The sequence below is a fragment of the Trichoderma ghanense genome (assembly GCF_004382785.1).
Source record: "Trichoderma ghanense strain CCMA-1212 chromosome Unknown scaffold_6, whole genome shotgun sequence".
In the NCBI taxonomy this organism is placed as follows: Eukaryota; Fungi; Ascomycota; class Sordariomycetes; order Hypocreales; family Hypocreaceae; genus Trichoderma; species Trichoderma ghanense.
This window is the reverse complement of record NW_027395669.1, coordinates 521,295-547,499: the sequence shown is the minus strand read 5'-3', so window position 1 is coordinate 547,499 and position 26,205 is coordinate 521,295. Positions and strand designations below refer to the sequence as shown.

The following is a 26,205-nucleotide window of genomic DNA, read 5'->3' as shown; positions in this document are numbered from 1 at the left end:
ATCCACGGTATCTCAGGCTTGTGAACCTCATCAAACGCTGAAGTCAAATGTATAAACATACATCTTCATGCTCATGCCCTCTCCTCAAAAGAGTCTACAACGAAGAAGCTCGTGCAATGCAGAATCTGAGAGAAGTGCCTGCGAAGCCTATTGCTTCACTTGGCTCGCCCCCGGATTCACATCCCTAAAGAATTGCGTTTCAGACCCAGTGTCACAGCCAAGGCAACGAGAACCCCCCACCTGACAACGAGGCCGGCCGCGCTCTTGGAGCCCAGGCTCAGCAGCACCGAGACCCAGTACCGGAGGCCCTTGACGACCCGGCCGTCGCGGTCAAAGTCGGCCTTGAGCGCGTTGATGCGGCGGTGGCGCTTGTACTCGCTGGCCGAGTACGGCATGTACCGCACGCGCAGCAGCTTGTCGGTCCAGGCGGGCACCTTTGCGATGGGCCGCTGGTGGCTGAAGCATTTGAAGGAGTAGTAGCCGTGGTAGTTGCCCATGCCGGACGAGCCGACGCCGCCGAGGGGAGTCTGGTTGAGCATGGAGTGGAAGAAGCCGTCGTTCATGGTGGCTCCTCCTGATGTCACGTTGTTGAGTACTGCAGAAGCATGTTAGATTAGCTCTTTGGGGTTTCCTCATACAAAGCGGGCTGAGCGGGTATACGGTGCTGCTTTTTGGGGGATTGGGTCATACCTTTCTCATTCTCTGCATCCGAGCCAAAGGTAAAGAGAGCCAACGGCGTCGGATCGACCTCGTTGGCAATGTTGATGGCTTCGTCCAAGGTATCAAAGGGCAGAATGGACCATATGGGGCCAAACGTCTCCTCCACAATCATGCTGTCGTGGATATCGTTCACCAGGACAACCGTGGGCTCAATGAAGCAGTCTGACTCGTCCATCGATCCGCCCATGACAATGGTGCCCTTGGAGCTGTCCAGCATCTTCTTCAACCGGTTGAAGTGGCCCTGGTTGACGATGCGGGAGAAATCCGGGCTCGCCTTTGCGCCCTGGGGCATGAAGACGGCGTACTGCTTCTTGACCTCGTCGACGAACTTGTTGAGGACGCAGCGCTCGACGAGGACGTAGTTGTGGGAGAGGCAGACCTGGCCGGCGTTGAGGCACTTTTGCCACAGCAGGCGCCGGGCCGCGAGCTTGACGTCGCCCTTTCGCGTGACAAAGGCCGGGTTCTGGCCGCCCAGCTCGAGCAGCACCGGCGTCAGCGTCTCGGCCGCCTTCTGCGCAATGATGGTGCCCGTCCGCCGGCCGCCGGTGAAGACGATCTTGTCAAACTTGTGCTCCAGGACGTGCTTGGTCTCGTCGATGCCGCCGTTGACGCAGGCGTAGCTCTCGGGGTCCAGCGCCTCGTCGACAATCTTCTTGATCACCATGGCCGAGTGCGGCGACAGCTCCGAGGGCTTGAGCAGGACCGTGTTGCCGGCGGCGATGGCGCCCACGAGCGGCGTGAAGCTGAGCTGGAAGGGGAAGTTGTAGGCGCCAATGTTGAGGATGGTGCCCAGCGGCTCGTTGCGGACGCGCGGCTTCATGGGCAGGAACTGCAGCGGCAGGCCGCGGACGGGCTCGTCCTTGATCCAGTCGTCGAGGCCGGCGACGGCGTCGAGGCACTCCTGCTTGCACCAGTCGATCTCGGAGATGTTGGCCTCGAACTTGGACTTGCGCATGTCCTTGTGCAGGGCCAGCTCGATCAGCTCGGCGTTGTCCACAATGGCCCAGTACAGGCGGCGGATCTGCTGCTTGCGGTACTCGACATCCTTGGTGCGGCCGGAGCGGAACGTCGTCCGGAGCGTGTTATACTTGGCCGTGATGTCGTCGAGGGAGGTCAATTCCAGCGGCGGGATGCTGCCGCTGCCAGTCGTCTCGAGCGCCATGATGTCGGCAGCCTTTGAATGTGTAGGAAAGTAGTGGTAGGACAACGGCTCAGCAGCCGTCGAGAAGCAAGTAGAGAGACGACAGCGACCGGTGATGGCGATGCTGTGGCGACGATGGATGGTGGTGATGGATCATCAGTGCGGAGTTGCGGGCAAAGAGTTCAAGCCAGGTAGCAATCAGAAATTCCCGGCTTCAGCGTCGCAATGGCCGGCTCCTCTTCTGGCATCAAACAACCCGCAACAACAGACCGCGGTAGCAGCAGCAGCAGCTCGGGTGGCATGTGGAAATAACAGCTAGAGACCTCGAAGGCAAAGCAACCAACTGCAACCCCGTCTGGCTCCGTTGAATGGATGAATCCCGGTCGCTTCTTCAACGAGATCCTTGCCGGTCCCCCCGCGGCCTGCCGCTAGCAGATAGTTCGGCAATTCGCGTAACCAACAAGTCACAACTTCACTCTCGCTCTCGCATTGGTTTCTATGCCTGGACTTGGTAAAATGGACCCCCCACAGCCGGACCTGGTTAGATATGCGACCCCGATTGGAGCCTCTGGTGTGCTTCATTTCTTGGTGTAAAGCTTGTCACCTTTTTGTCACCTACAGACACGGAATGCCGGCTCAAGTATGGTCTCCGTGCGAAATGGCTGCATAATGCTTCGTATTCTGTAACAGAACTCCCGAGCCCATGCAGGATGAAGCTCGGCCCAGGAGCCGAGGCATTGATTGACGCTCGAGATGGATGGTTGAACGACATCCGACAGCAGAACCAAATGTTGAACTTGCGTGTGTGCCTGGAACCAAGGATGCCGTGAAACAGAGCAATGGCTTGCTTTCTTCGTGCTGTGAGGACAGCAAGTCCAAGAAAGACAGTGCAAGTCTACGTGTAGGCTGCTGCTGAAGATAATACCTAGGTAGCTAAATTTGTCGAAACCGCGGAGTCAAAAGACCAGGACGTCGACTTTGGATTCTGACGTGAGATCTTGAGGCGATCATCAACTCAGGTATGAAGTACTACGACTGACCATTTCTCCTGGAGGCTCTCTTAGACGTTCAATTGTTCCTTTATGACTCGAGTTCTCTTCTTCTCCAACAAGATCCAAGTGCTGCTGCGTCAACCATAGTAGAAGCTGACTGAAGCAATAGATTTACCTGAGGCGCGAGCTTCGATTCTTTTCGCTGCATCTTGTCCATTCTCAAGAGAGTCCGAGCCAGTCATTTTTGTCAAGAAAGGATTAGGTATTTGGATTGGTCCAGGATCTCAATGGCTGTGCAAGGTATAGACGCTTGGCTTGGCTCTCAAAATGGCATCGTCATCCGCCTTGGAAACAACAAGCATTCTCCAGATAAAGCCACAGGGTAAACTCAGCGGCCGGGATGGCATCGCTCCGGACGATGTACTCTCAGTCGTCCCTGGAGTTGCATTTGAGGATACTGAAGATCTGCCCAACTCTACAAGGATGTAAGGCAACAGTCGCTGGCGGCACAGAGTCCACGGCTTATTGGATGCGGTCGGCCTGTGTTAACGAGGAATTACCCTAAATTCTCAATGCCTCCTGGTGTTCTTCTGGTGCCTAGGTAGGGAGAGCTTACACCTTCAGCAAACTCAATGGTAAGTATAGCGAGCCAAGGCTGTTTCTGCTGGCACGGCGATTTCAGATAACTTCAGATGATGCCTGAAACGAACATCAGACACATGTCTGCTTCAACTGTCGCCTTCGAAACTTCTGCGAGTGTCACACCGAAATGGAGGAACTGTACCCTACACAGTAGGTCTGAAGAAGGTAAGCACTCATCGTCCATCCAACCCTCATGAGCCCATGTTCAGCAGACGATCAATTCTCGTCGTACATCTCATATACATTTGAAGCGTCAAATTCATATTGTACATCCAACCGCCTCCCAGCCCAAGCGGTGCCCACGTCTTCTATTATACATGTCTTTCTTTTCGGCAGCCGTCAAAACATGCCATGTCCCACCAACGCAACACCAAATTGGTACCGGGTAGGCGCACACATATACATTGCCCACCGTCACGGATATGCCTTTCCTTTTTCCTTTTCTCTTTTCGTCCCCATTGCTTCTCGAGGGATCCCCTCACTTCCTCGCCCTTGTGGCTCCGCCCGTAGACTTCGCCGCCCTCGGCACCGCCTCCAGCAGCGCCACCCTCTCCTTCTCCTGCTCCTCCGCCAGCTTCTGTATCAAAAAGTCATCAATCAACTTCTGCCCATCCACCAACAGTCCCTCCTCAGCCCTCTTCGCATCGGCAATCGCCGCCTTCTGCCGGTACTCAGCCAGCTCCTTCTTCCTCTCCTCCGTAAGCCGCCACTCCTTCGGGAACTGGGGCTTCGGCTCAACCTTGTGGTGCCGCAGGTCGAGCGGCACGTCCTGGAAGGTGTCCTTGGGGTCCTTGGCTGCCGCAATCAGGTCGTTGACCAGGTTGATCAGATACTGCTTGTTCTGCGCCTGGTGCTCGAAGCTTTCGCAGCTCATCTTGATGAGTTCCGTCTCGGGGTTGTATCGTGGGCCGGCGAGCTTCTTCAGCTTCTCGGTCTGGACGTCGGAAAGCTTCAAGTCGTCGGGGGCGAACTGCACAACCACCTTCTTCTCGGCGGGGTGGGATTCGCCCATGTACGTCGTGTACCTCCACCTCAACACTTGCTTCTCTGTAGGGGGGACGAATGGCTTGGCGAACTCTGCATTGTCAATGGTCAGCTAGGCATTCAAAGATCGTAACGTAGCCCAGGAGGGCACCCACTGGCAAGGAGAGGCATCTCCCAGACCGCCAACCGATCATAGTGCCTCATGTCTCGGATCTCGTCCAGCTTGCCGTGCGCCATGGACGTGATGTCGTCCTCGTCAAACTCGTCGTGCTCCTCCGTGTTCGTGTCCGGGTCATCCTCGTCGAACCAGAAGGACGACTTGTTCGGCTTCTCGCCGACGTCATCTCTGTAAAGATCCTCCTCCAGCGCCCTGTCCTCCGAAGCCCACCCTGGCGTCTGCCGCATCGTCGCCTCGAGATACTCCTCCACAGTCGTGTATCCGTTATTCTTCGCAAGCTCGTCCAGCTGCCTCAAGCTCTCAGGCGTGACTCGCTCCAGAAACGATTTATTCAGCAACTTCAAGTCCAGCGTCTTGTACGCCTCGCCATCGCCGTCGTCGTCCTGCCCGGCCTTTTCGTCCGCCAGCCGCCGCGGTGAGGTAGCGAATGCCCGGCCCGTCGTCGTCGGAGCCGCGTGCCAGGCAATTGGCTGTGTTCGAGGCATCCGAGGCACGCGGAGTGCCCGCCGGCAGGCCAGCATGCACAGCCTTCCGGCGCTCGATGCTGAAGCCATGCCGAAAGAGGTGAATTCGAGTTGGCGGCCGCACCCAGGGAATTTCGTTGCGCGGGATGCGGGACGGCAATGAGAAGCGCCCTCAAATTTTTGGTGGGATGACAACGCGCGGGCTGCCGAAATTCTTCCGGGCTGTGTTTCCATTGGCGGCTCACCGTGGGTGTTCCTCGGCGAATCAACCACCAACTCTGAGATGCGCCGCCTCGAACAAGTGCAGTGACATGTATCCAGGTACCGACTTACACCTTGGTTGAGCTTAAAGTTGAACCATACGAGTCCCCCGTCATCCGACTTGTCTTTGCTTCCATCTCATCCCCTCTATGGCTTTTGCCGTTCCAGCATCTACATGGCGCATCTCCAGCGGCACTGCCTAGTAACGGTAGGCGCCACCGTCGGCTTCAAGCAACTGACGGAACAAGTCCTTCAGCCCGAATTTTGGGACTTCCTCAGCGCCGAGGGCTTCACGTCACTTCGCATCCAATGCGGGCCCGACATCGGCTGGGCAAGCGCCCGTCTGGCTTCTCTTCAGGATCGCGTGCCAAAGGGGCTGGAGGTTGCAGTCTTTGAGACGACTAAGAATCTCATGATGGATGAGATGATTCTGTGCAAGGCTTGGAGCGGGTCGCGCCGGATGGGGGTGGTTGTTTCTCATGCAGGTGAGTTTGGGGCTCGCTATATGACAGGATATCTTGATGGTCCATAGATGGAGACTGACGATTGATGACTGCCTAAGGAACTGGGACGATCCTGGACGCATGGAAAGTCGGCCTTCCAGTCGTCGTCGTGCCAAACGAGACGCTGCTGGACAATCACCAAGCCGAAATGGCCAAGCACCTCGCAAAGGAAGGCTACGCCATTACGAGTACAGCAAGGTAATTCTCACTCGCTCACTTCTTTTCCTGCCCACCGTTCACCCTCCCTTTCATCTCGCATCTCGCCGTGATAACTTCACAGTCTGACTCCATACCCACTCACAGCTACCTGGACCTCCAAGGAGCAATCCATAAGGCAGATCTCCTCTGGGAAGACAACAAGTCTCGCTGGCCCCCTCACACAATCAAGCCGCAGAAGGCCTCCGGTGCCCTTCGTTTGTGGGAAATGCATCCCCAGGAGGTGGAGAAAGAGGAGGACGCTCAGATGACCAACGACTAGGCGTTTGGCTTCTGTGGTCGTCTGGCCCTATGGACTGGCTGAGACAGATAATCAGTCCTCGGAACAGAAGAAACAACAGCATTATGTCAAATTTTCTTGTAATTTTAGGCATGGAGTTTGGGAAGGGCCCGTCAGACGCGAGCATGCCTATCTACTTTGGGGCTATAATGACTGGGAATCATGGCAATGTTTCGCAAGGGGAAAGAACAGAACAGATGGGAAGGACATCATCGTATATACAGTTCCCAATCATGGAAGATTGTTGACTTCCCAGATCTTGACCGTCGCATCCTTTCCAGAGCTCGCCAGTCGGCCCCCTGCAATCCAAGTGATGCCCGTCACGCCGTCCAGATGGGCATTCGGCGCCTTGATGCGCTGGCCTTGAAGCCTCTTCTCCAGGCACCAGACGAAAATGTTGGAATCCAAGCTCCCGCTGGCGGCGTACGCGCCCGTTTCCTCCCAGGAGATGCAGGTGACTCGTGCGGTGTGTGCCGACCAGCGGTCCGTCACGAGCTCCCAAGTTCCGACCTTGAAGACCAGGATCTTTCCCACGCTTGTTCCCACCGCCAAGTGGCTGCCGTCCTTGGAGAAAGCCAGAGCAGTGACGGTGCCGAGAGGGCTGGACACGGACTCCTTGTATTCCAAGTTGCCGCTGGAGTCGCTGGTGTAGATTCTTGCGGTGTTGCCCTGTCCTCCGATGGCCACATAGGACCCGTGGGCGGCAATGGCATCCGGCGTAAAGTCGAGAGGCGTCTCCTTGAGTAGTTTGCCGTTGGAGTAAGCTGCCACACCACTCACGCCGGCCACGTAGACGATGTCACCGGCCGAAGCCGCCCCCTTGGGCTGGCTGGGAAGCTTCGCTGACTCGCCGACAAAGGTCTTGGCAGCGTCGTCAATCGTCCTGATGGTATCGTCCCATCCTACACTGTATATCTTGCCAGAGCTGGTGGCGAACTGGGGGATCTGGTTCGTGTGCGACTGGCCATCCAGAACGGTAGCGGCACCCGTCTCCAGGTCCCAGGAGCAGACACGGCCATCGAAGCTGCCCGTCACAACAGTAGCTCCGCTGCCGTCTGAGCCTCCAGTAAGAGCCGTGATGCCTTTGTCGTGGCCCTGGATGACCCTGACGGGCTCGTCCTTGCCCTCTTGCAGGTACGTCAGCTCACCCGCCAGGTTGATGCTGATGATGAGGCCGTCTGTTCGACCGTGGGGAATGACCACTCCGACCTGATGGTCACGCACGCTCACTCCGTCGCCAAACTTCCACGTCTGAAGAACGCTGCCTGACTCGACATCCCACAGCTTGATTGTCTGATCCGCACTGGCAGTCGCAAACTTCTTTCCGTCTTGGGTCCACGAAACACCAAAGATGCTGCCAGTGTGCTCGCCCTCGCCAATCTGTCGGAGCGGCTCGCCCGTCACGCCGTCGTACAGCTGTATCCGCTTATCTTGTCCCACCGTCACGAACGTGGAGCCGTCGGGCGAGTAGACGGCGCTCAGGACGAAGCCGCTGTGCAGGGTCGTGGCGTTTTTGAACTCGAAGGGGACTCCGTGGTAGAAGTTGACGTTGCGGTCATCGCCGACGGTGACGGCACGCAGAGGGCGCTTTGGCGTGATGCTCACGGCGTTGATGGACTTTGTGTGCCCGATGATCTCGCCCACCGAGTTGCCGCTGTCGGCCATGATGGCCTTGCCAAACTTCTGCCGGCCATTGCCCACGGCGATGATGCGCTGGGAGTCGCCGTCCCAGGCAATGTCCAGCAGGGGGCCCGAGATGATGGGGTATTCGCCTCTGGTGGTTTCGATGGACTCGGGCTCCCATATCCTCAGGATGCCGGCAGAGTCACCGCTGGCAATCTTGAAGCCGCTGGGCGCAAAGCGGGCGATGGTGGTGGGGTGGGTGTGGCCGGTGTATTCTTTGCAGTCGGAGGGGTCGTCGATGGACCGGACGAAGATGGACTTGCCAGACTGTATCGCATCAAGCCAAGTCAGCAGCTCGCCTCTCCACGGTAGGCGTCGGCTCGCGGAGATGCGGTCAGCGATGGACGACTCACTGCGTACGCGATCCTCTTGCCCTTGGAGTCTGCCGACAGCTGGGTTCCCTGTCCTCGGTTTGTGACGGGGGCAGCAGCCAGGATGCGTTCATTGACGATGGAAGCCATGATCGTGACCGGTGTCGACGAGGAAGCTGGAGGATCGGAAATGGGTGGCTTTGTTTGGCGAATGATTCGGGGTCGAGCTGCCAGAGCTTCGTGATCCAGGAGGGGTTGAAACGAACAGGTGTAAGTCGATGGTGGGGCACGGGGGAGAGGTTGGCCCAAGCTAAGCGTCACTAACACTTTTTAGTGCTGTTGGAGTGCTGTTCAAGGTTCATGAACTCTCTGCTTCTGGGAATTGTTCTGCGGCGGTTCCAAGATGGCCCTTATATGCGCTGCCTGTTTATCATGGACCTTGTTGGGAGAACTGAGCTCGATAGGCTACGGCATCTCTGAATGGTGCGAGTTTATTCGTCTGCCTGGCTGAGTCGTCAGCGAGCAGTTGCAGGCAGAGAAATGCATGGCCATACCTACTCACTTGATAGCTCTGTGAAGCATCAGGCATCAGGAATTCACATTACAGCAACAATTGGGTGGCGACTAGCGGAGTAGCTGTATAAACAAATGGCCGCCCGTTTCATGACCTTGTGGTATGTACACACATGTACTGACCATCTCGTGATGCCCTTCGAGCGAGGCAGCAGCACTGTCGTTTGTTCGTTGTCCAGATGGCATCATTTCGAGCCATCGAGCCGCATCAACACACAATCGGATCCGACACATGACAGTACGTCACATGGGGCCATGGTGAACAAACCATTCACTGGAAGAATGTCGGGAGAGAATAGCGGACATCAAGGCCCCCATACCCGTACATTGAAAGCACCAAGTCATCAATGGCAGTCCTCGGCTTCTGCATCAGCATCGGAACATTTGCAGCCTGGCCAGCTCGGAGCTGCAGCTGCCCTCAAAACGCAGGTGAGCACAAGTACCTCCCGAGTACCTCTATACCTCTAGGCGACCAAGTACAACAACTACAGCAGGCCCCATTGCCAGCACTCGCCTCGGTCCATCACAAGTGCAACCTCGTCCATCGGCTGTGCCATTGCAGGTGGTGGAACCCCCTTGTTGGCAGAGACGAGACACCAACTCGCTCACAACTCATTTCCATCCAGTCTTCAGCCGCAAGCCCGTATTGACGACGCTGCTACCAACCACAAACCAGATGCCGTGGCGTTGCGCCTCCCGCACAGGGGTAAACACACTAACACAGCGCCATCAACCTCCCAATCTCCTACCCGTGGACCTTTTCTGCTGTCCAGTTCAGAATCAAGAAGAAACGAGAAGCTCCATGGAAGCATCGCCTAAAGAACCGACAGGAAGAGACACTCCGGTCACATAAACGCTCGGACCGCCTCAACCCCAGCAAGATTCTCTACACCGATTCCTGTCTTGACGAACCCCATGGGAAGCGAAGAGCTCGGGCTCCCGAGCGTTGGACCAGGCTCCTCCCGTATCCCGACTCTCTGTCCCTGGTCCGGAGGAGAGCCTCTTCTCCTTGGTACCCGGGGGATCGCCAGTTCGGGTGAAGAGAACAAAGTCAACGTTCTCAACTATTGCGCAAGACGAGGTCCAGAAAAGAGAGTTTTGTCCTGGCTGAGCGCCATTCAGGGGCATTTCGCAGCTATTGAACTCTATCCCCTGCTCCCTTGGCCAATCCGAGCAGCCAATTGACCCGGACGACTGATCCATAAGTTGGCCCGATATCCGCATCGTGGTCAACATCATCAATCACCGCAACCTCATTCCACACCCGTAAAGGCAGCCCTGCCATGTACCCTTACTGCCATCATCAACACCACAGCTAGCCCTCCAGCAAGGGAGCTTCATCTCTGTCTTTTGCATCTTCCGTTTTCTCGTTAGTCCACCACCGGCCGCGTCTCCACAGACAGCCGAACTCCCATTTCTCGCCGTTCTCGACATGCCACTGCTATTGGCCAGCAGCGTCGGATACGGATTCCAATGCAACTCCCTGACCTTCGACCCTCCCTTTTCATTGATCCAGTCAGCTCACCAATTTGCAGCACAGCCAGCACGCAAAAGCGATGACATCTGATACTGTTGACTATTATATTGGCGATAGCCCACCGGTGTCATTTTTGCTGGAGTTGTTCTGCATAACACCCGGCAGATACGAGGTTTCCATCGTTTTTTTTTCTCTCTTCTTCGTCTGTTGAGTGGCACTGGCCGTGGGGTTCCGTCGGGGCATCACCGCCAGTCGTTCGGAGCACAGAGAGCCGATACGATACCGTCTCTCGTCTTTGGGCTGCCGGCGTGAACTCTGTTAACGACACGCCACGCTCTAGGAGTACTGTACTTTCACATGAAGCTGAGGTAGTATCGTCATCTTTTGGCTGTTATTGCTCCGGAATACCGTGCTCCCTCCCCAGTATCGTCTGTGCGCCCCTTCCACGAGGCCTGGTGCTCAAGGGAGGCGGCATGAGATGATGATAGATTCCTCCCTGCGATGCCCTCTCTCCCGTCCAAGACACCGGGCAAACACAGGCACGGCACAAGGCACAATCCCGCTCCATCCCGTCAGTTATCTGATATTACCTGTCTTTCCCTCCGTTCTTTCTCGGCCGTCGCCCCGTGCAACCTCACGATGCAAATCCGGGGGTCCCCTTGAGCCTGAGCCTGAAAGAGGAGAAACCCCAACATGCCACTTACTATTATCACGCCCCCCCGGCTCGTCGCTTCCAAATGAGAGCTTCACCTGAAAAGTACCTTCTCTCCCCTAGCAATGAAGGACCGACTTATTTAGTTTTCTCCCTTCCTCCTCCCGGGACTCAACTTCTCTCCCTCTCTTTTCTTTTCTTCTCTTCTCTGCTCTCCGTAACTTGTCATAATAAACCGTCCAGTCTTCCACGCGTCGCATTACAGAAGCATTTTTGGTCTCTCTTGACCTCTTTTATCGAACAGCTCACGGATCTCATATTGCTCCTAGCATCCCATATCTTCTCCATAATCATACACCAGACAAGATGAAGTTCTTCGCCACTCTTCTGTTTGCTGCCGCTGGCGTCTCTGCCGCTGGCTCTGCTACCGGCTCAGCCGCCCCGGGCTCTACCTGTCTGGCCGACTACATCCTCGAGGACTGCCTCGGCTCAACAACCAAGACTGTACGAGAAGAGCAATTCTTTGTGTGTCTGAGAGAGCGTCTTGACTGACTCGTAACCCTAGGCCAACTCGTGCCAGCCCACCGACTACGACTGCCTTTGCTCCGCGTACCAGGCCGTCTTGACGTAAGTCATTCACACGCCTACTTATCACGGGCACACACAGTTTACTCACTTACACATCCCCAGCTGCTACAACAACTGCCCCAACGACATCCGCGCCCCCTCGGTCCAGCAGCAGGTCGACTCCTACTGCCGCACCGCCTCCATCCTCAACCCCAAGACCACCGCCACCAAGGCCAAGCCCTCCCACTCCCATGAGTCCTCGAGCTCCGAGGAGACGTCTGCCTCGAGTCCCAGCAACAACGACGAGGCCTCTGCCACCGACGCTGTCCCTACCCAGACGTCTGGCTCTCGTACAAGCGCCTCCACTGCTGCTGCTGCTGCCAGCTCAAGCACCAACGCCGCCGCTACCATGATGGGAAGTGTTGCGGGTATCGTCATGGCTGTCGCCGGTGCCGCTGCTGCCATGGTGTAATGGAGGGAGAGCAGTTGAATGTCGAGTAATGCGAAAAGACTGAATGAATGGGATGCGGGACTGGCAGAGGGCGTATCGTATCAATGGGTACTGTTTCGGCACATTGTGTCCATGTAATTCTAGTTTTACCTCTTAATATCACGTCGGGATCCGCGCCATACCACGTCTACCATTGTGTGATGTTCTTCACATGTGAAACAAACGACGTCTTCACGTCTGAGACGTCTCAGTCGCATCCCCAACCTTGTAACTGGTGCCCACCTCAACAATACCAAAGGTACCTGTTTTTAGGCAAGGCATCGCGGCACGATATGCGCATGTTGCGAGACTAGAGTAATTGGAAGCATTGAGCCTTCCGTCATTCTTATTTCCATCAGGGCGCAAAATCCTCGCGGGCATTAATGTATCATACAAAAAGACCACTGACAGGAAGAAAAAGACAAGAACAATCTTTCATGGCCGCCACCTTGATAAGCCGGCGCTTTATGCTTGGGGCCCCCTTTGTTTCTGTTTGGCCAAGCAATTCTCAAGCAACCTCCTGTAAAATCGAATTCCCTTTTGCGCCAGCACCCTTCTTGAACACAAAAAGACAAAGCGAGCCCAGTCTCTAATACAAAAAGAACAAAAAAAAAAGGAAGCAAGCAATTTCGTTCCGCAATAAAACCCTCAGTGACCTCGTAGCGCCAAAAAAAGATAAAAAAGTAGTGTTCACACTTTCCTGATAAGCAAACCGAACGGAACCGAACCAATCCACCAGCTATGGTCAAAGTCCAAACTGGAATAATAAAGAGAAAAGGACATCAAAAGTCGTTAGGCACCAAAAAAGCGGAGTTATAGTTCTTAAGTAAAAGGCGCAGGGAAAACAATGAGAAGAGATAAGAAGAATCCAAACGGGGAGTCTATCGGGTTGTCATGGGGTCCGTGGTTGAGTAGAGCCTGAGTCGTGTGGCGGAGATCGATGTGGCTGTACATAAACAACAAGTCGTGTGTTCAGGACTTCCGGTGCCGTCTCTCCTGGGCACTGCTTTTGACCGGACCAAGGAAGGTGACCTGCTTGGCCGCCTCCTTGCGCAGCCGTACAGGTCCTGCCATGCCCGACGATTCTCGGCGAAGTGCTCGCGGGTCGGTCTCATAGTCCAGCGTGATTTCGGCAACATCCGAAACTGATTCCGCTTCCAGCTGGTCACTTGCCCCAGAAACGGAAGAGCCTTCGTCGGAGTCGTCATACTCCCCGTCGTCACTAACAAGCGAAGGCGCATTGTTGCTGACAAGCGTGTTGGGGCTCATTTCCGCATCCTCCATGTCCACGTCCTCGTCCGACAGAACCGCGTCTGACCGGTGCCTGTTGGCCATGACGGCCATGTCAGAATCCGATGGCGAGGCCAATACCATGTGGGCGGCACGGCCCTTGCTGCTCGTCGGCCGGGCTGAGGAGCCAGCGGAAACAGGAGTCTTTGCGGTTCTGGCGGGCATGCGCATAACGACCGACGCCCGGGCTGGCGGTGCGTCCTGCGTGGGAGACACCGAGCCATCGACTTCCGACTCCTCTCCGGCAACATATTCCAGTGACGTCTTTGCCTTTGCGTCCACCACGACATCGTGGAAGTTGCCCCGGAAGTTGCGGGCCTTCAAGAGGCGGGACAAATGCGGCGCATCGGCGGACGGGCCAAAGTCCGGTGCTGACGCCGAAGCCGAAGCCTTGCCGGGATAGGAGACAGCGTTGATGTTGCGGGGAAACTGAACAACCGACAACTTGCCCTGGCTGTACAGAGTCAGCGAGTCGGAAATTCTCATCCGAAGCGACTTGTAGACTTCTTGCTCCGCCATGTCGGGACGCGCAAAGGCATGCACAAAAGGCGACGTGGTGGTTGCGCCAATCGAAGCCGCCGAAGATGCGGCGGGAGCCGTAGCCTTGTTGTCCTTGGGGATGTTACCCCCCTCGGGAGCCTCGTAAGGCTGCCCACAATGGATGGCGGCCTCCTCATGGCTCTTGAAGTCACGCTTGTGTGCTATGCGGCAATGGTTGATGAAGCCCTGGGTGCTCGAGAAGTTGTCTCGGTGGCAGTCCAAGCATACGAGCTTGACCGTCTGGCCGTCTGCCCGGGTCAGGACACACGGGCCTGCCTTGTCTTTGGGTGGAGGGTAGCCGCTGGACAGGGACTCAAACTTCTGGCTGCCGTTGCCACGCCGGCCCTTGACTATGCCAATTCCCACTTCACCATTACTGTTCCTGGTCGTCCTTCCCTCTGAGACGGAACCACGTGCAGAGACTGGCGGCAACTCTGGCTGAATGCCATCAAAGGCTGGATCGGGTATGAGCCACTTGGCATAGTGCCGAGAGTAAGGTCCGTCGACGACGCCAAAAGGAGGCGCCCAGCGAGGAACAGCATCGCCCGCCTTGGCCACTACCGCAGGACCCTTTCCGTCGCTGACGTCTAGCATTTGTTGAGGAGTGGGACAATTCACGGGATACGGGATGAGATGGCACCGTCGCAGTTGCTCAAGCGCAATCTGGCACTTGGCTAGCTCTTGGTTGATCAGTCTTAGCTCCTGGTGCTTGAGCAGGATCTCCTGGCAGAATTCGGCTTGAATCAGGTCTCTAGCCTTGTCGGCGGCACTGGACTCGGCAGCCGTCGAACGTGGGATATTCTGTGGCTTGGGGGAGGATGACTCCGTAGCCAACGCCTCGGAGCCGGTCCTGGGGCGCTTTGCCGGTGCAGAACAGTTCATGGCGTCGTCGTCGTCATCATCGGTCTCGACGTCACGATGCAGCCTTTTGCGAGGGCCGTCGTCCATGGCCACTGCCTGCGACGCCGGATCGCATGCGACTGACGACTTGCTGCTGGGCTGCTTGAAGGCGAGAGCGGACGACCCATGGATCGTCTTGTCGCTTCCCCGTGAATCGGAACTCCAGAACCGAAACATGGACATGCCCGCGACTGCTGCGGTGCGACTGCGCCAAAGCCAGCGATGCGACGCGACAGGATGCGACGCGAAAGGGCGCACGAACGAGGTGCGCCTGTGAGCAACGAGGACGAAGTTTGGCGATGAGGTAATGCGCCTTGCAGCGATAGCGACGGCACAAACAAGGTCAAGGCACTGGATTGGAGCGAGGGAGGCGCTGGGTGGGGCGCTGGAATGCGCGTGCTGATGTAATCTGCCCGGGGCCGTTTGAGAGTGGCGCTGGGCGAGGGAGGCTTGTGAATTGCGGCTCGTATTCTTTTGGCTTCTTGCGGCCAGCGGAGAGGTCGGGAGAACGCTGAACCTGACCTGACCTGCAGTGAAGGCAGCGCGCAGAAAAGAGATGGACAAGGGGGTGGATGACGGCCGGTGCGCGAAGCCTGGCAAAAAAAAAAAGGGGGAGAGACGGGGAGATCGAGTGCTAGCGAAAGCCTCGAGTGATGCCTCTTGTCGAGAGAGCGATAGAGGAAGAAAGAAGGAAAAAGAAGACGATTAGTGATGGGGGGAATAGTGAGAGAGAGTTTGGTGGTATGAGATGAAAGGGGGAGAATGAGAAGTTGCAGAAGGCGGCGGGAAGGTGACAAGTGGAAGAGCAGAGGCAAAGGGGGGGAGGCGACTCGCTGCGTGAAAGAGGCGGTTTGTTTTTGCACGAGTCTCTGGACTGGCTGACACCTGGACCTGCCCGGCTCTTTGCGAGGGAGGGAGGCAGCAGGGGCACAGGCGGAGGCGAGTGCCCAAGGCGATTGGAAGGGCGAAGGGCCTGTGACTCGTCCAGTGGGCGGGCGATTAGTGGGAGTGGGCCGCGTGCTGGCGCTGGGCTGGGCTGGGGCTAGCACTAAGCGTACTGGTACAGTGCAGTGCAGTAGGGGCTGGGGCCACCGCTGGAGGGCCGAGTACGACGCTCATCAGTGCTGGCCGTTAGCGGGCGGGCTGGGCGCTGGCAGGCAGCGACAGAGGTCCGCACCTCACACTGAGAGGCAGAGCCGCTAGCGCTGGAAGTTGTTCGCTCTGAGTTCCGGGCCAGGGGGCGTGCGTGTTTGGGAGTGGGCCCGGGTGGGGAGCTTTGGCCGCCTGCTTGCGCAAGTACCAGTACACGGCCCGGTGCTGCCTCCGCACGCTTGACGATGACAAGACAAGACAGACAAAAGACCGGACGGGAGCGCTGAGGCCGATCAAGGGCAAACAAGCAGTACAGGTACTTCGGCACGGCTGCCGTCCTTGGTTTCCATTGTGCAGGACAGCGCACCTGCTGGCCTGCTAGCGCCGTCTCCAAGTTCTTATCGCCTCACCTGTTTTGTCTCGGTGATGGTGTCGTGATCTACCTATACGGAGTAATCGAGCGTCGACTGATGCTTCCTCTGGCCGATAAGGCTTCCGTGATGCTGTATGTACTGCCGCTGCATGCCTGGAGGAAACATCCTCATTGTCTCTGCCTTGGAATCCTTTTGGAGTGCGGGGTCTGGGCTGTCTTCTGCCTCCAGCCCCGAGGCATCTTGACTTCATGCTGCCTGTGTTGTAGCGTCTCTGCCGTCTCCTGATTCTCAGATTGACTTCCTGCCTGCTTCGACTCGCTTGTCCAACGCCCAGCAACGCTAGCAGACAATGGCGAGCGTCTGTCTTGCCCGCCGCCTGCAGCCACCCCAAGTCCCCTTGAGAAGCGGGCGTAAAGCTCCAGTTTTGGACTTCTCACAAGGCATGTACACTCCAAGTCCAAGTACAAGCTCAGAATGGGGCACGCCTTGAGGGAGCGCACAACGACCAGGATAGAGCTTCGAACGACGAGAGGAGCCATCGGGGAGTGTCCCGGAGGAGGGGGGCCGTAAGCCACGCTGCCACGCTACCGCACAAGAGCACCAACCAGCTCTTGTTTGCCCCGTGGGACAAGGAAGAGGGACTTTGGGCGGCTGGCGGGTTTGTCATTGACGGCTTGTTGCGCTCATCCTGTTTCCGTTCTTTTCGTTTCTTTTTTTTCTTTCGTTGTTTAACATGGACGACGCAGCCGCCCGCCCTAGAAGTTGTGGTTGCAGCAGACGGTTGTGATGCAGCAGTGATTATTGCCGCCACCTTTTCACTTGAGGCGGTTGGTGTGATGTGAGGCTTTGTGTGCCCGTCTGCCATCCTCCGCCATCCACGAGGGAAGAGTGGTACAGTAGTCGACTCATGTAGTTCACATGTCTCTGAACCTCCGGCAATACCTGCATCAGCAAGTAAGTATTCTAGGGCTTGAAGAAGGGCGCATTCTGCTCCATCAGTCCTCCTATCAAGTTTGTAGGTGGGTTTCCTGCACGGCTGCCTATCAAGCTGCGGCTTGTAGCCCAACGCCCTCGGCGCTTTTCTCCGGTGCCTGTACGAGTACGTACCTCTGTACAGTGTCTCGAGTATGTCTCATCAAGTATTTTGTAACGAGTAATGTAGCATCGTCTCGACGGCACGCTTGGTGGTCTGGCCTATTGATGGGTCGAGCTAATGTCGTTGGTGCATGGCTCCCAATGCAGCCCAATCGATGGACCAATCGACGGGGTCAAATGGTTTCGATTTCGGAATTCGAGATCGATAAACATCTATCGAGATCCCCCGGCTTCTCAGATACCCATTGCGCTGAGCAGTGGCCGTTGAATAGTACAGTCTGGCATTCGATGTTCAGCGGCCTGCGTGCTGTCCCCGTTCTTCTTCACAGAACCCAACTGTCTTCCGCGATATGTCTCTTGTGCTAACCTGTACTGCAGACAGGCACTACGATATGCGCCCAGCTCTTGACGGGCTGGTGGGCCGATCAACGCTGGTGGTGCGTTATGTATCAGAACAAGCAAAAAGTAGCGCCACGACGACATCATGCCCACTTTTGCAGACCACCAGACAGTCAAACGTCGAACGTGTACTTTGTCTCCACCACAACTGCTGGCACCGTCGTCATCACTGACGGTGCTTCTTACAACAACAGGATTCGTACTCGTACATGCGAGCGACCACGGAGTCTGGATGTCGACCTCTTCCAATGGAGAGTGCAGACAAGGCATTGCATCTGCATGGGTCTCTTGATTCCATATATAGCCTGTCCCCGTACCGGTGACATGACAAGTACAGCAAGCGCTTCATGCACACTCCTCTCCGGCGGCTTCTATTTGGAGAGCGTTACTCTCGGCTGCCATTGATTGTTTCTAGTTCTTCCTCTGATGGCGGCTCGCAGCCCGTCTGACTGGCCGAGGCGGGCCACACCATCTGCCGATTTGAGAACAAGGTTTGTTAGGACCGTTGGGCCGCGGTTCGGCTGGTCTTCGGAAGACAAGTCAAGCTCAACCCTGGCAAGATTAGCGTGGCATCGGATCTACGTTATACCGGACGTTTGCGCCATGCAGCATCTTGAGTTGTACCAAGGAAGTTCAAAGCTGAGAGCGCGGGTACCCTGAGCTTCATTTGATGTAATTATCCTCCAATAGTGCCAATTCTATGAAGGTATATAGATGGCTTGAGTAAAAAATGACCTTCCAGCAGTGGCACCAGCATTGCTATTGTTTTGAACTGAGAACAAAAGATGTTTCTGATAACCCGGCGCATTATCAGCTAAACTACCAGCTGCGCCTTACCTTATCGTAGTGCCATTGCAGCTTTCACTAGCACCAAACCCACATTTCCGCATCAAAAAGTTGCATCTCAATCCTCCGAACCGCAGCGACATCAATCTCAACCACCACAAACCAACTGTACAATGTCAGCAACGAATGCGCCCCAGAAGCGCAAGCAGCCGTCTCCAGAGCCAGCCTCATCAAAGAAGCCGCGCACGCAAGAACCCAACACCCTCATAGGCCCGCACGAAGCCACCCTCAAACAACTCGCTCCCGCGCACAACGTCCTCGCCCTCTCCGTCCTCTCGTCCACACAGATCCGCAAGCGAGTCTCCAGCGCGACTTCTCATCTCCTTGAAAAGGACTCGGGCTCACGGATTGTTCTACTTCATGCGCGGCCAGCGGATGTCTGCAAGATGATCACCGTGGCGGAGCAGTGCAAGAGAGTGCTCGGGGAACAGGGCCAGGCGTGGTATCAGTACAACGAACTGTTCGACCTGCCGCCGGAGAGCAAGAAGAACAAGAAGAAGACTGCGCCCGAGAAGGTGGATGTGGAAGAGGAGGCTGAAGAAGATCCCGACAGCGACGAGGGTGCCTTTGAGGCAATGGAGAGCCGATTCGAGAAAGCCGTATTGCCGCCACCGCGAGTTCGAACGTACAAGTCGTTGAGAATATTCCTTTCACACCAGGCAATTCCTGATCTCAAGTCGAGGGAAAACGTAACAACACAAACGAGCGAAGACGCATCATGATAGAGAGGGTTGCGGGGATGGCCGGACAAAGCGTTCGGTTTCAAGTCCCTGGATCTGGTGACGGGATTCTCTTATTTCTCTTGCAGCAAATGATACCCCAGCTTTGAATGCAGTTTTTTATTCGGCTATTACTATCGCCAGTTCATTAACCAAAACATATGATACACTAGTTGCAAATAACGCTCGATTGGTGAAAAAACTCCCCTTTTCCCTCCTCACCCCAATACACGGGTGCCTGAATGGACAGACTGGGCACACTTAATATTCCAACACATGACGGCCTCATCATTTTGCTTCGGAGCCCTGAACCATAGGAACCATTTCGGACCAACTGAGGGTCTCTTCGCCCTTCTCTAACAAACGTCGGTGTCCTTAGTAGACGGCGTGGCCCTTCTGCTTCTTGGATTGATCCATAATCCTCAGGACAAAGTTGACAATGACGGCCAACAGGAGGATAATGGCCAGGAACGTTGGGCCGAATCGGTCGTCGAATCCGGCCTGCCCCCTCATTCGTATAGACTTGGCTCTCCAGTGGTATGTGACCAGGGCGTAGATCATGGTCAGCATGGCCACGCCGGTGAAGAGAAAGGCGGAGATGAAGGACACTCGGTCGCCAAAGTTGAGCATGCCAATGGCCAGGGCACCGAGGATGACGGTGAAGTTGAGCCATGACAGGAACGTACGCTCGTTGGCGAAGAAGACCTTGGGCTCGACGCGGGTAGGGAGGGCAATGCGCTTGCCTGAGCATTGGTGAGCAATCGGCACAGCTGTGATAGATACAGCGCGGCGACTTACCAGGAGCAGTCTGGAGGAGTGGCTGAGAAGACATGATGTGTTGGGTTAATGGGAGTCGAAGGGGGGGAGAGTTTCTTGCTGAGGCTGCTGGAGCTGCCGCTACTCTTGGTTGGAGCAAAAGGATGACGTCTTGGAGCGGTGAGCTCAAGCTGATGCTTCGCTTAATTGACCGGTCAAAGTATAGGTTCTGTCAATGTTATTGCACGTAGGAGACGCTGCTAGAGCTGCTGAAGCTTCTTGAAGATTAGGAACTGCTGCGACAGAGGTGATGGATAGGTAGATGTACGATCGAGAGAGAAAGAAACGCAGAGAGATGCGACCAGTGGAGGTTTGCGGCAAGTGCCTGCAGGCGCAAAGCTGCTCAGCTGCCAGTCCCACTTGGTTGCTTCTGCAAGGCCGGATTGGGCGAGCACGTGGGCTGCGTAGTTGGCTTGAGGTCACGTGCAGCGCCCCGCACGGACGGCGCCGCGCTGCTGCTGGTGCTGCGGTGCCAAAAGGGGAAAAGCATGGAGGGCGAGAAGCAACTTGTCGCGGCTCGAAGCTTGGAGGCACAAGCACAGAACTCTAAGTGCAAAGCAATTGATCGCAGAATCGTGTGTCACAGGTGAGCTCGTCGCTGCAGCTACAGCAATTCGGGGCCGTCGTCGGCTAGCCCAGGGCTGCGTCGGGGCCACAGGCAGGATCCGGTTCGTTGACAGCTCCTACGCACCAGCAGCTCGCTTTCCCCCCGTCGCAATCGTCGTCGCCCCTAAACGTCTCAGCCGGACCATCACCAACCAGCAGCCAGTCAAAATGTCGACCCCGGTACGCAAGCCTAGAGGCGCCCAGAGGGGCTGTGAGACATGCTGATGGAGAGTAGCCCGTGCCCTTCAACCGCCTGAAGCAGATTGCCACAGATGTACGTTTGCCGCTTCCTCTTCCCTCTCCTTTTTCCTCTGCCGGGTTAGGAGACCGCTGGAGCTATCTCAAGGAGCTCACGAGACTAACGTATCATGATCAATCAAGGTCTGCAACAGCGCCATCGGCAGTGCGGAATTCTACGACCACGCCAAGACGGAGCAATGGAACTCGACCATTATTGTATGCCAGAAATCCTCCCCAGCACGAACGACTTCGAGCTCCACCAACCTGCCGCCGAACTAACACATGCGACAGAACTCTATGCTGAAGGCGCTCATCTCTGAATCGACTCCCCAGGGCGCCACGGCTCCTTCGTACAAGTTTGCCTGCAACAGCACCATTGTGCAGCACCTGGTCCCCACGTCGGCGCTCAACAAGTCCCGCGGCGGCACCGACACCAAGACGGAGGAGCCTCACGTGTCGACGAGCACGGACGCTACCGCGACGGACGGCAAGCCGCACGTCGGCCGGAGAGGAATGCACAGCGCGACCGGCGCATACTGGGACGAGAAGAAGGACGGCATGTGGACCTTCAAGTACGACGGCGGTGAGGGCAAGGGCATGGACGTGGTCATCATGCTGATCTGGATTGCCGTTTGAGAGAGATGGAGGGAATAGTTGAGAAAAGGGGTCGGGTGGAAAGGTGAAGGGCCATGCTCCGAACCTGCGTCCCGAGAAAACAGACAAGACGGACCGTGGCCATGATGTTGAGTACGTACGTCATGAGCTAGGCCTGGGCAGTCTGCTCCTCTGTGGACTGCGGCGGCTCGGGGAGGCCGTTCTGTTGCCAGGGCCCGCCCATGTTTCGCATCGCTGACGAGGTACTTGCATATTTGAGCGACAGAATCCTGCAACGGACGGTGAGTGACCGAGGCATATCATGGAAACTCGGGATATCTACGGAGTCGATTGTTATTTGAGTGCTACATAATACATTTTGATCTGAATCTGTTTTGCTATACCATTAACTGACCCTACCTATCCAAGTATTTGCTGTTATAGAAGAGCCTTGACGCTGCAGGTCACATCCCTAGCACTTATATGTGGCTATCAACGGGGACATTGAGCTTCTTCGGTTGTTTGCTAGCAAATTTTCTTCAAGGCTTCAGCCAAATGTGTTTGCTAGGGCCACAAGGAGCCAATGTCCGGAGATTGTCGGCGTCCGTTGTGTAAGTTTGAGGCTAGATATGGCCACTGAGCTTATTGTATTTCATTTGAGCTATAACACGCCAATACGGAGAGGATTCATGTGATTTACCTCGATTTCAGCTTGGATCATGACGAACGAGCCCAGCGTGAGGCTTGATAAAGCTACGAGAAGCGAGAAATCCCGGAGATTGTCGGCGTCTTTACGCTGATAGGGCTGAGAGTCTGGCGATTGAGTTTATCATCGAGTTTTGCTCGAACCATAACAAGCCATTGGACAGAGACTTCGTCTCCTTATACGTGAATTAAGCTTACCGTAGGCTCCGACAATTGAGTCTACCGTCGAGTTTGTTTCAGCCACAACAAGCCAATTTTCAAGATTGTCGTCGCCCTCGAGGTTAATCAAGTTAGAACTCGACAATTGAGTTCTCCGACGTCTGCCCCCCAACAAGGCGCAAGAGCATCCCCAAGAAGTGTAAAGACGAAGGGCAAAGTATGTCCAGGCCCCAGACGTATATAAACCCTCTCTTCCTCCCCGACGAAGTCGCTTTCCGTCCATGTTATTTCGATATAATGTCGAGCCATATAATCGTGCTTATAAAGGGCGAACACCACCTCATTCGACGCCTTACCGTGTTTAGCCTCTTCACGATAATAATCTCGGCTCTCACCATGGCTCTCCCGATTCCCCTCTCGGCCAAAGCAGGGAGAAAAACCGGCAGGAATGGAGCGGCACGCGGCGAGCCGCACCTGACCTGCCGGACACACCGCCAGGACAAAAAGGAACGGGAAGGCGATACCCATCTTTCCTCCCGTTCCTTTTCTTCACGCTTAAAGGCTGCGCTTCCCCGTCTGAAGGGCAAGCTCCGGTCCTTCAACCCCCCGAAGCCACAGACTCGGGGGGCAGACGAGTACTCGATTCCGGCCGGCGCATATGACTTCATGTCGCCGCCCACTGCGGAAGAGTGCTCGTCCCCGATTGACGCCTCGCTCCTGCGGCAGAAGCTCCTCCAGCTTCAGATCTCGCTGGGGCCGCCGCCGAGTGGAAAGGACGCTGACGACAAAGAGGAACAAGGTGTTCGAGTCGTCTCCACCGACAAGGGATCGGCACCGTCCCCGAAGGGTCTCTTTCCACGGATAAGGCGATGGTGCGGGAACAGGGAGCGCGGGTTGCCCGAGGACGGGAGACGACATGCTCGCCGGGCACCAAGTCCCGAATGGATCTTCTACTGCGAGCCCGGCAGTAGGTTCTATAATTGCTGAGCTGCTTCTTTGAGGGGGGCCAGTGTTAAGACAAATGGTGGGAAGAGAAAAAGAACGAGCAAGGAACTCGGAATCCCATCTTCGGCGTTTGCGGCCAAGCCTGTGAGGCTGGGAACAGCGATCAGGTGTTCGAGACAAGTCTGCGACACAGTTTGGGCAACACCCATCCACACCCGAAATCAATTGGGGGTTTTCCAAGTTGATCTGATGGAGGGAATACTATTGCAGGCTCCTTGCCATGGGCCTCGATCGAGAACGTCGACGGGAACTGCAGCACCCAATCCGAATGCGGCTGCCTGGCGAATCCCTCCCGGCCTCCGCCTCGCTGTTGATCAAGTGTGGATGGCCCCATGGACGATCGTGGTGGATGGATGGACCTGGCTGGACGGGCGAGCATCTCCGCGCGGGCCTCATGCCTTGCTTGCCTGCCCTCTGTCTTGCCACCGCGAGATGTGCTGGGGTAGTCAGGCCATGCCCGCCGATTCCCCCGCCTTGCGCCTGGCGCTCGACATCCCGCAAGCGACGACGATGCGCGAGGAATCCGCGGCGACCACATGATGTTGCGGTGATACGCAGCCGTCGTACGTCAGGCCAGCCCGGGTTTCCCCAAGCGCGAGCATCTGGCCATGGGCCTGGCTCCAGTGGAGCCGATGGCGTCTGGCTGGCCGCCCGTACCTCGCGCTAGACCGGCTCCTGGCTTTGTGTCTGGCTCAACGGCGACGCTGTGGCACACGGTCATCCGCGCTGCTAACGGTCGCAATTCGCCTCCCAGGGGAAAAGAAAAACTCTGCTGGAGGGCCAGGGTCCACGACCGGAGGTTGATCCCGCCAAAGGTGTGCTGCGATTGAAAGTCTCTTCCGTCACACCACACACACATCCACGTATTCACCCACAAGCACACACACACACCCCCCCGAAGTCGCTTCTGCCCGGCGTTTCCAGGCCTCGGTCCGGCTTTGCGCATATAAGAAGACCTGCCGTTGCCCCGGATCAGAGTGTGAGGGTATAAAGGTGACCACTCGCACACAGCACAGCTTCGCAGCAGTCTTGGTTCCTGCTCATGAAGTCGTTAGTGAGGAGCCTGCAGCCTCAGACTAAAACATTGTGCCGCATCACCCAGCTGCGATAACGAACAAGAGTCAAACACTCTGTACCTTCCCCCCTTACTGATCGCGGGGGGCTATCAGCACTTTTCCAACCACCGAATCGCGCCTCACTCAACGCTCGCCAACAAGAGCACTCACCCTGCCGATTCGATCGATCCCGATTTACGAGTTACTACGAATACTTATCTGGACACCTGTTGAACTCCGTAACAATGGTTCAACTGCTTGCGGCCCCGTCTCTGCCTCAGGGCGGCAATGCCATGCTCGAATCGGGCAACGACAGATCTGAAAACATGGTCTTGTCGAGGGAGGAACACGCCCAGAGAGCACGAGAGCTGCTCGTCAAGAGGGGCATGATGAGGACGCCCAGACGGGGATTTTCCCTGACCGACTACCAAGGCCAGAACGACGGGCCGCATTACTTCCACGCTGCCGTGGCTGGGACTGTTGGTCGCATCCCGGAGCACGCGGTTGTGCCGTCGACGCCTGTTTCCAAGCACCTGCCGCTCCCGCAGCGGCCCAAGCTGCCCCCCCCTCGCCGCTCGCACTCTGTGACGGACAAGGAGCCGGAGCCGGCCAACCAGCCACGACCATCCTCCCGCCTTACCCTGCTGGACCTTCCTTCGGAGCTGCATTATGCCATTTTCGATTTCCTCGACCCCATTGATGGCGCATGCTTCGGACTGGCGCACTCCAAGCTGTACGACATCCACCGTCGCAAGAACGGGCTGGTCCCGCTGTCCAGCCGATACTCGGGCCCCAACGACATCGAGTGGGCGTGGCGAGGCGCCGGGCCTCTTGTGCACCCCCCTTCCAAGTCCTCGGCGAGCGAGAGCGAGCTGGAGCGGCTGCGCGTCAAGGGCCAGGTGTACTGCCGCAAGTGCGGCATCTCGCGCTGCGAACTGCACAGACACCTGAAGGACTGGTTCGGCAATGGGTACGAATACTGCGAGATCAAGGAGATGTACGGCCCGCCTGCCGGGCCAAACGCCAGGGGATACTGCTTCATGAAGTCACCCAAGAATCCTCACGGATGCGGACGCCATGGACCCAAGAAGCTGGCTGCTACTGCGGCAGCATGATTGCCGGCAACGGAAATTTTTATTGCCGAATGATTTGGATTACAGGCGCTTCTGGACAGGGAGGGGCGTTTGAACGGTAGCGATGGACTGGATTTTCATTTTTGATTGGTTTCCTTGTTTCTGGGTCAAACGATTTCTGGGGAGGGGAACTCGGTACACGAACATGTTTGAACAAGAGGGGTTTCCTTTGTTCTGGGAATGGAGTTGGATCCGATAAGCGCAAAGAACGATATACACCAAGCGAGGTCTCAACTCTTCTTTGACAATACAAAGCTAGAAGAATACAAAGCTAGAGAACACATCACAACTTGAATATAATAGAATACGAAAGAAGAAATCAAGCAATTCTCGTCAATGCCCACTCTGCAGTTCTCGCCATTTGTAAGTCGTGAGGGATTAGTATGTTATCATGTTGAGTTGCATCACTTCATTGTAGTGCAAAATCAATGAGCGAATATGCTTTTCATCTTTTTTTTCCCCCTCATGCCTCCCATCTCTCATTCAGAGAACAAGAGGCCAAT

At 56.2% G+C, this 26,205-nt stretch overlaps 11 protein-coding genes across 11 annotated transcripts; 6 read left to right on the top strand and 5 right to left on the bottom strand.

The window, feature by feature from the left end:
- Window positions 1-176: 176 nt before the first annotated feature.
- Window positions 177-1,882, bottom strand: CCMA1212_005793 (Beta-apo-4'-carotenal oxygenase; the record flags this gene model as incomplete). The annotated part of the gene is made up of 2 exons (XM_073703038.1): window positions 177-595; window positions 691-1,882. 2 exons carry the CDS (start codon window positions 1,880-1,882, stop codon window positions 177-179), a joined length of 1,611 nt encoding a protein of 536 aa, XP_073558313.1.
- Window positions 1,883-3,973: 2,091 nt separating this feature from the next.
- Window positions 3,974-5,211, bottom strand: CCMA1212_005792 (37S ribosomal protein S24; the record flags this gene model as incomplete). The annotated part of the gene is made up of 2 exons (XM_073703037.1): window positions 3,974-4,572; window positions 4,635-5,211. The coding sequence occupies 2 exons, from the start codon at window positions 5,209-5,211 to the stop codon at window positions 3,974-3,976; spliced, it is 1,176 nt and encodes a 391-aa protein (XP_073558314.1).
- A 346-nt stretch (window positions 5,212-5,557) lies between these two features.
- Window positions 5,558-6,363, top strand: CCMA1212_005791 (UDP-N-acetylglucosamine transferase subunit alg13; the record flags this gene model as incomplete). Its single annotated transcript, XM_073703036.1, has 3 exons — window positions 5,558-5,867; window positions 5,945-6,083; window positions 6,189-6,363. The coding sequence occupies 3 exons, from the start codon at window positions 5,558-5,560 to the stop codon at window positions 6,361-6,363; spliced, it is 624 nt and encodes a 207-aa protein (XP_073558315.1).
- A 249-nt stretch (window positions 6,364-6,612) lies between these two features.
- Window positions 6,613-9,074, bottom strand: CCMA1212_005790 (uncharacterized protein; the record flags this gene model as incomplete). The annotated part of the gene is made up of 3 exons (XM_073703035.1): window positions 6,613-8,331; window positions 8,418-8,551; window positions 9,068-9,074. 3 exons carry the CDS (start codon window positions 9,072-9,074, stop codon window positions 6,613-6,615), a joined length of 1,860 nt encoding a protein of 619 aa, XP_073558316.1.
- Window positions 9,075-11,443: 2,369 nt separating this feature from the next.
- CCMA1212_005789 (uncharacterized protein) lies at window positions 11,444-12,116 on the top strand (the record flags this gene model as incomplete). Its single annotated transcript, XM_073703034.1, has 3 exons — window positions 11,444-11,581; window positions 11,643-11,704; window positions 11,768-12,116. The coding sequence occupies 3 exons, from the start codon at window positions 11,444-11,446 to the stop codon at window positions 12,114-12,116; spliced, it is 549 nt and encodes a 182-aa protein (XP_073558583.1).
- Window positions 12,117-13,106: 990 nt separating this feature from the next.
- On the bottom strand, window positions 13,107-16,869 carry CCMA1212_005788 (uncharacterized protein; the record flags this gene model as incomplete). The annotated part of the gene is made up of 3 exons (XM_073703033.1): window positions 13,107-15,381; window positions 15,923-16,294; window positions 16,796-16,869. 3 exons carry the CDS (start codon window positions 16,867-16,869, stop codon window positions 13,107-13,109), a joined length of 2,721 nt encoding a protein of 906 aa, XP_073558582.1.
- A 1,914-nt stretch (window positions 16,870-18,783) lies between these two features.
- On the top strand, window positions 18,784-19,392 carry CCMA1212_005787 (uncharacterized protein; the record flags this gene model as incomplete). Its single annotated transcript, XM_073703032.1, has 1 exon — window positions 18,784-19,392. The coding sequence occupies one exon, from the start codon at window positions 18,784-18,786 to the stop codon at window positions 19,390-19,392; it is 609 nt and encodes a 202-aa protein (XP_073558587.1).
- A 372-nt stretch (window positions 19,393-19,764) lies between these two features.
- Window positions 19,765-20,221, bottom strand: CCMA1212_005786 (Vacuolar transporter chaperone 1; the record flags this gene model as incomplete). Its single annotated transcript, XM_073703031.1, has 2 exons — window positions 19,765-20,132; window positions 20,188-20,221. The coding sequence occupies 2 exons, from the start codon at window positions 20,219-20,221 to the stop codon at window positions 19,765-19,767; spliced, it is 402 nt and encodes a 133-aa protein (XP_073558586.1).
- Window positions 20,222-20,979: 758 nt separating this feature from the next.
- CCMA1212_005785 (uncharacterized protein) lies at window positions 20,980-21,687 on the top strand (the record flags this gene model as incomplete). Its single annotated transcript, XM_073703030.1, has 4 exons — window positions 20,980-20,991; window positions 21,047-21,085; window positions 21,193-21,267; window positions 21,343-21,687. 4 exons carry the CDS (start codon window positions 20,980-20,982, stop codon window positions 21,685-21,687), a joined length of 471 nt encoding a protein of 156 aa, XP_073558585.1.
- Window positions 21,688-22,905: 1,218 nt separating this feature from the next.
- On the top strand, window positions 22,906-23,496 carry CCMA1212_005784 (uncharacterized protein; the record flags this gene model as incomplete). Its single annotated transcript, XM_073703029.1, has 1 exon — window positions 22,906-23,496. The coding sequence occupies one exon, from the start codon at window positions 22,906-22,908 to the stop codon at window positions 23,494-23,496; it is 591 nt and encodes a 196-aa protein (XP_073558584.1).
- Window positions 23,497-24,814: 1,318 nt separating this feature from the next.
- On the top strand, window positions 24,815-25,684 carry CCMA1212_005783 (uncharacterized protein; the record flags this gene model as incomplete). Its single annotated transcript, XM_073703028.1, has 1 exon — window positions 24,815-25,684. One exon carries the CDS (start codon window positions 24,815-24,817, stop codon window positions 25,682-25,684), a length of 870 nt encoding a protein of 289 aa, XP_073558591.1.
- Between the last annotated feature and the right edge of the window lie 521 nt (window positions 25,685-26,205).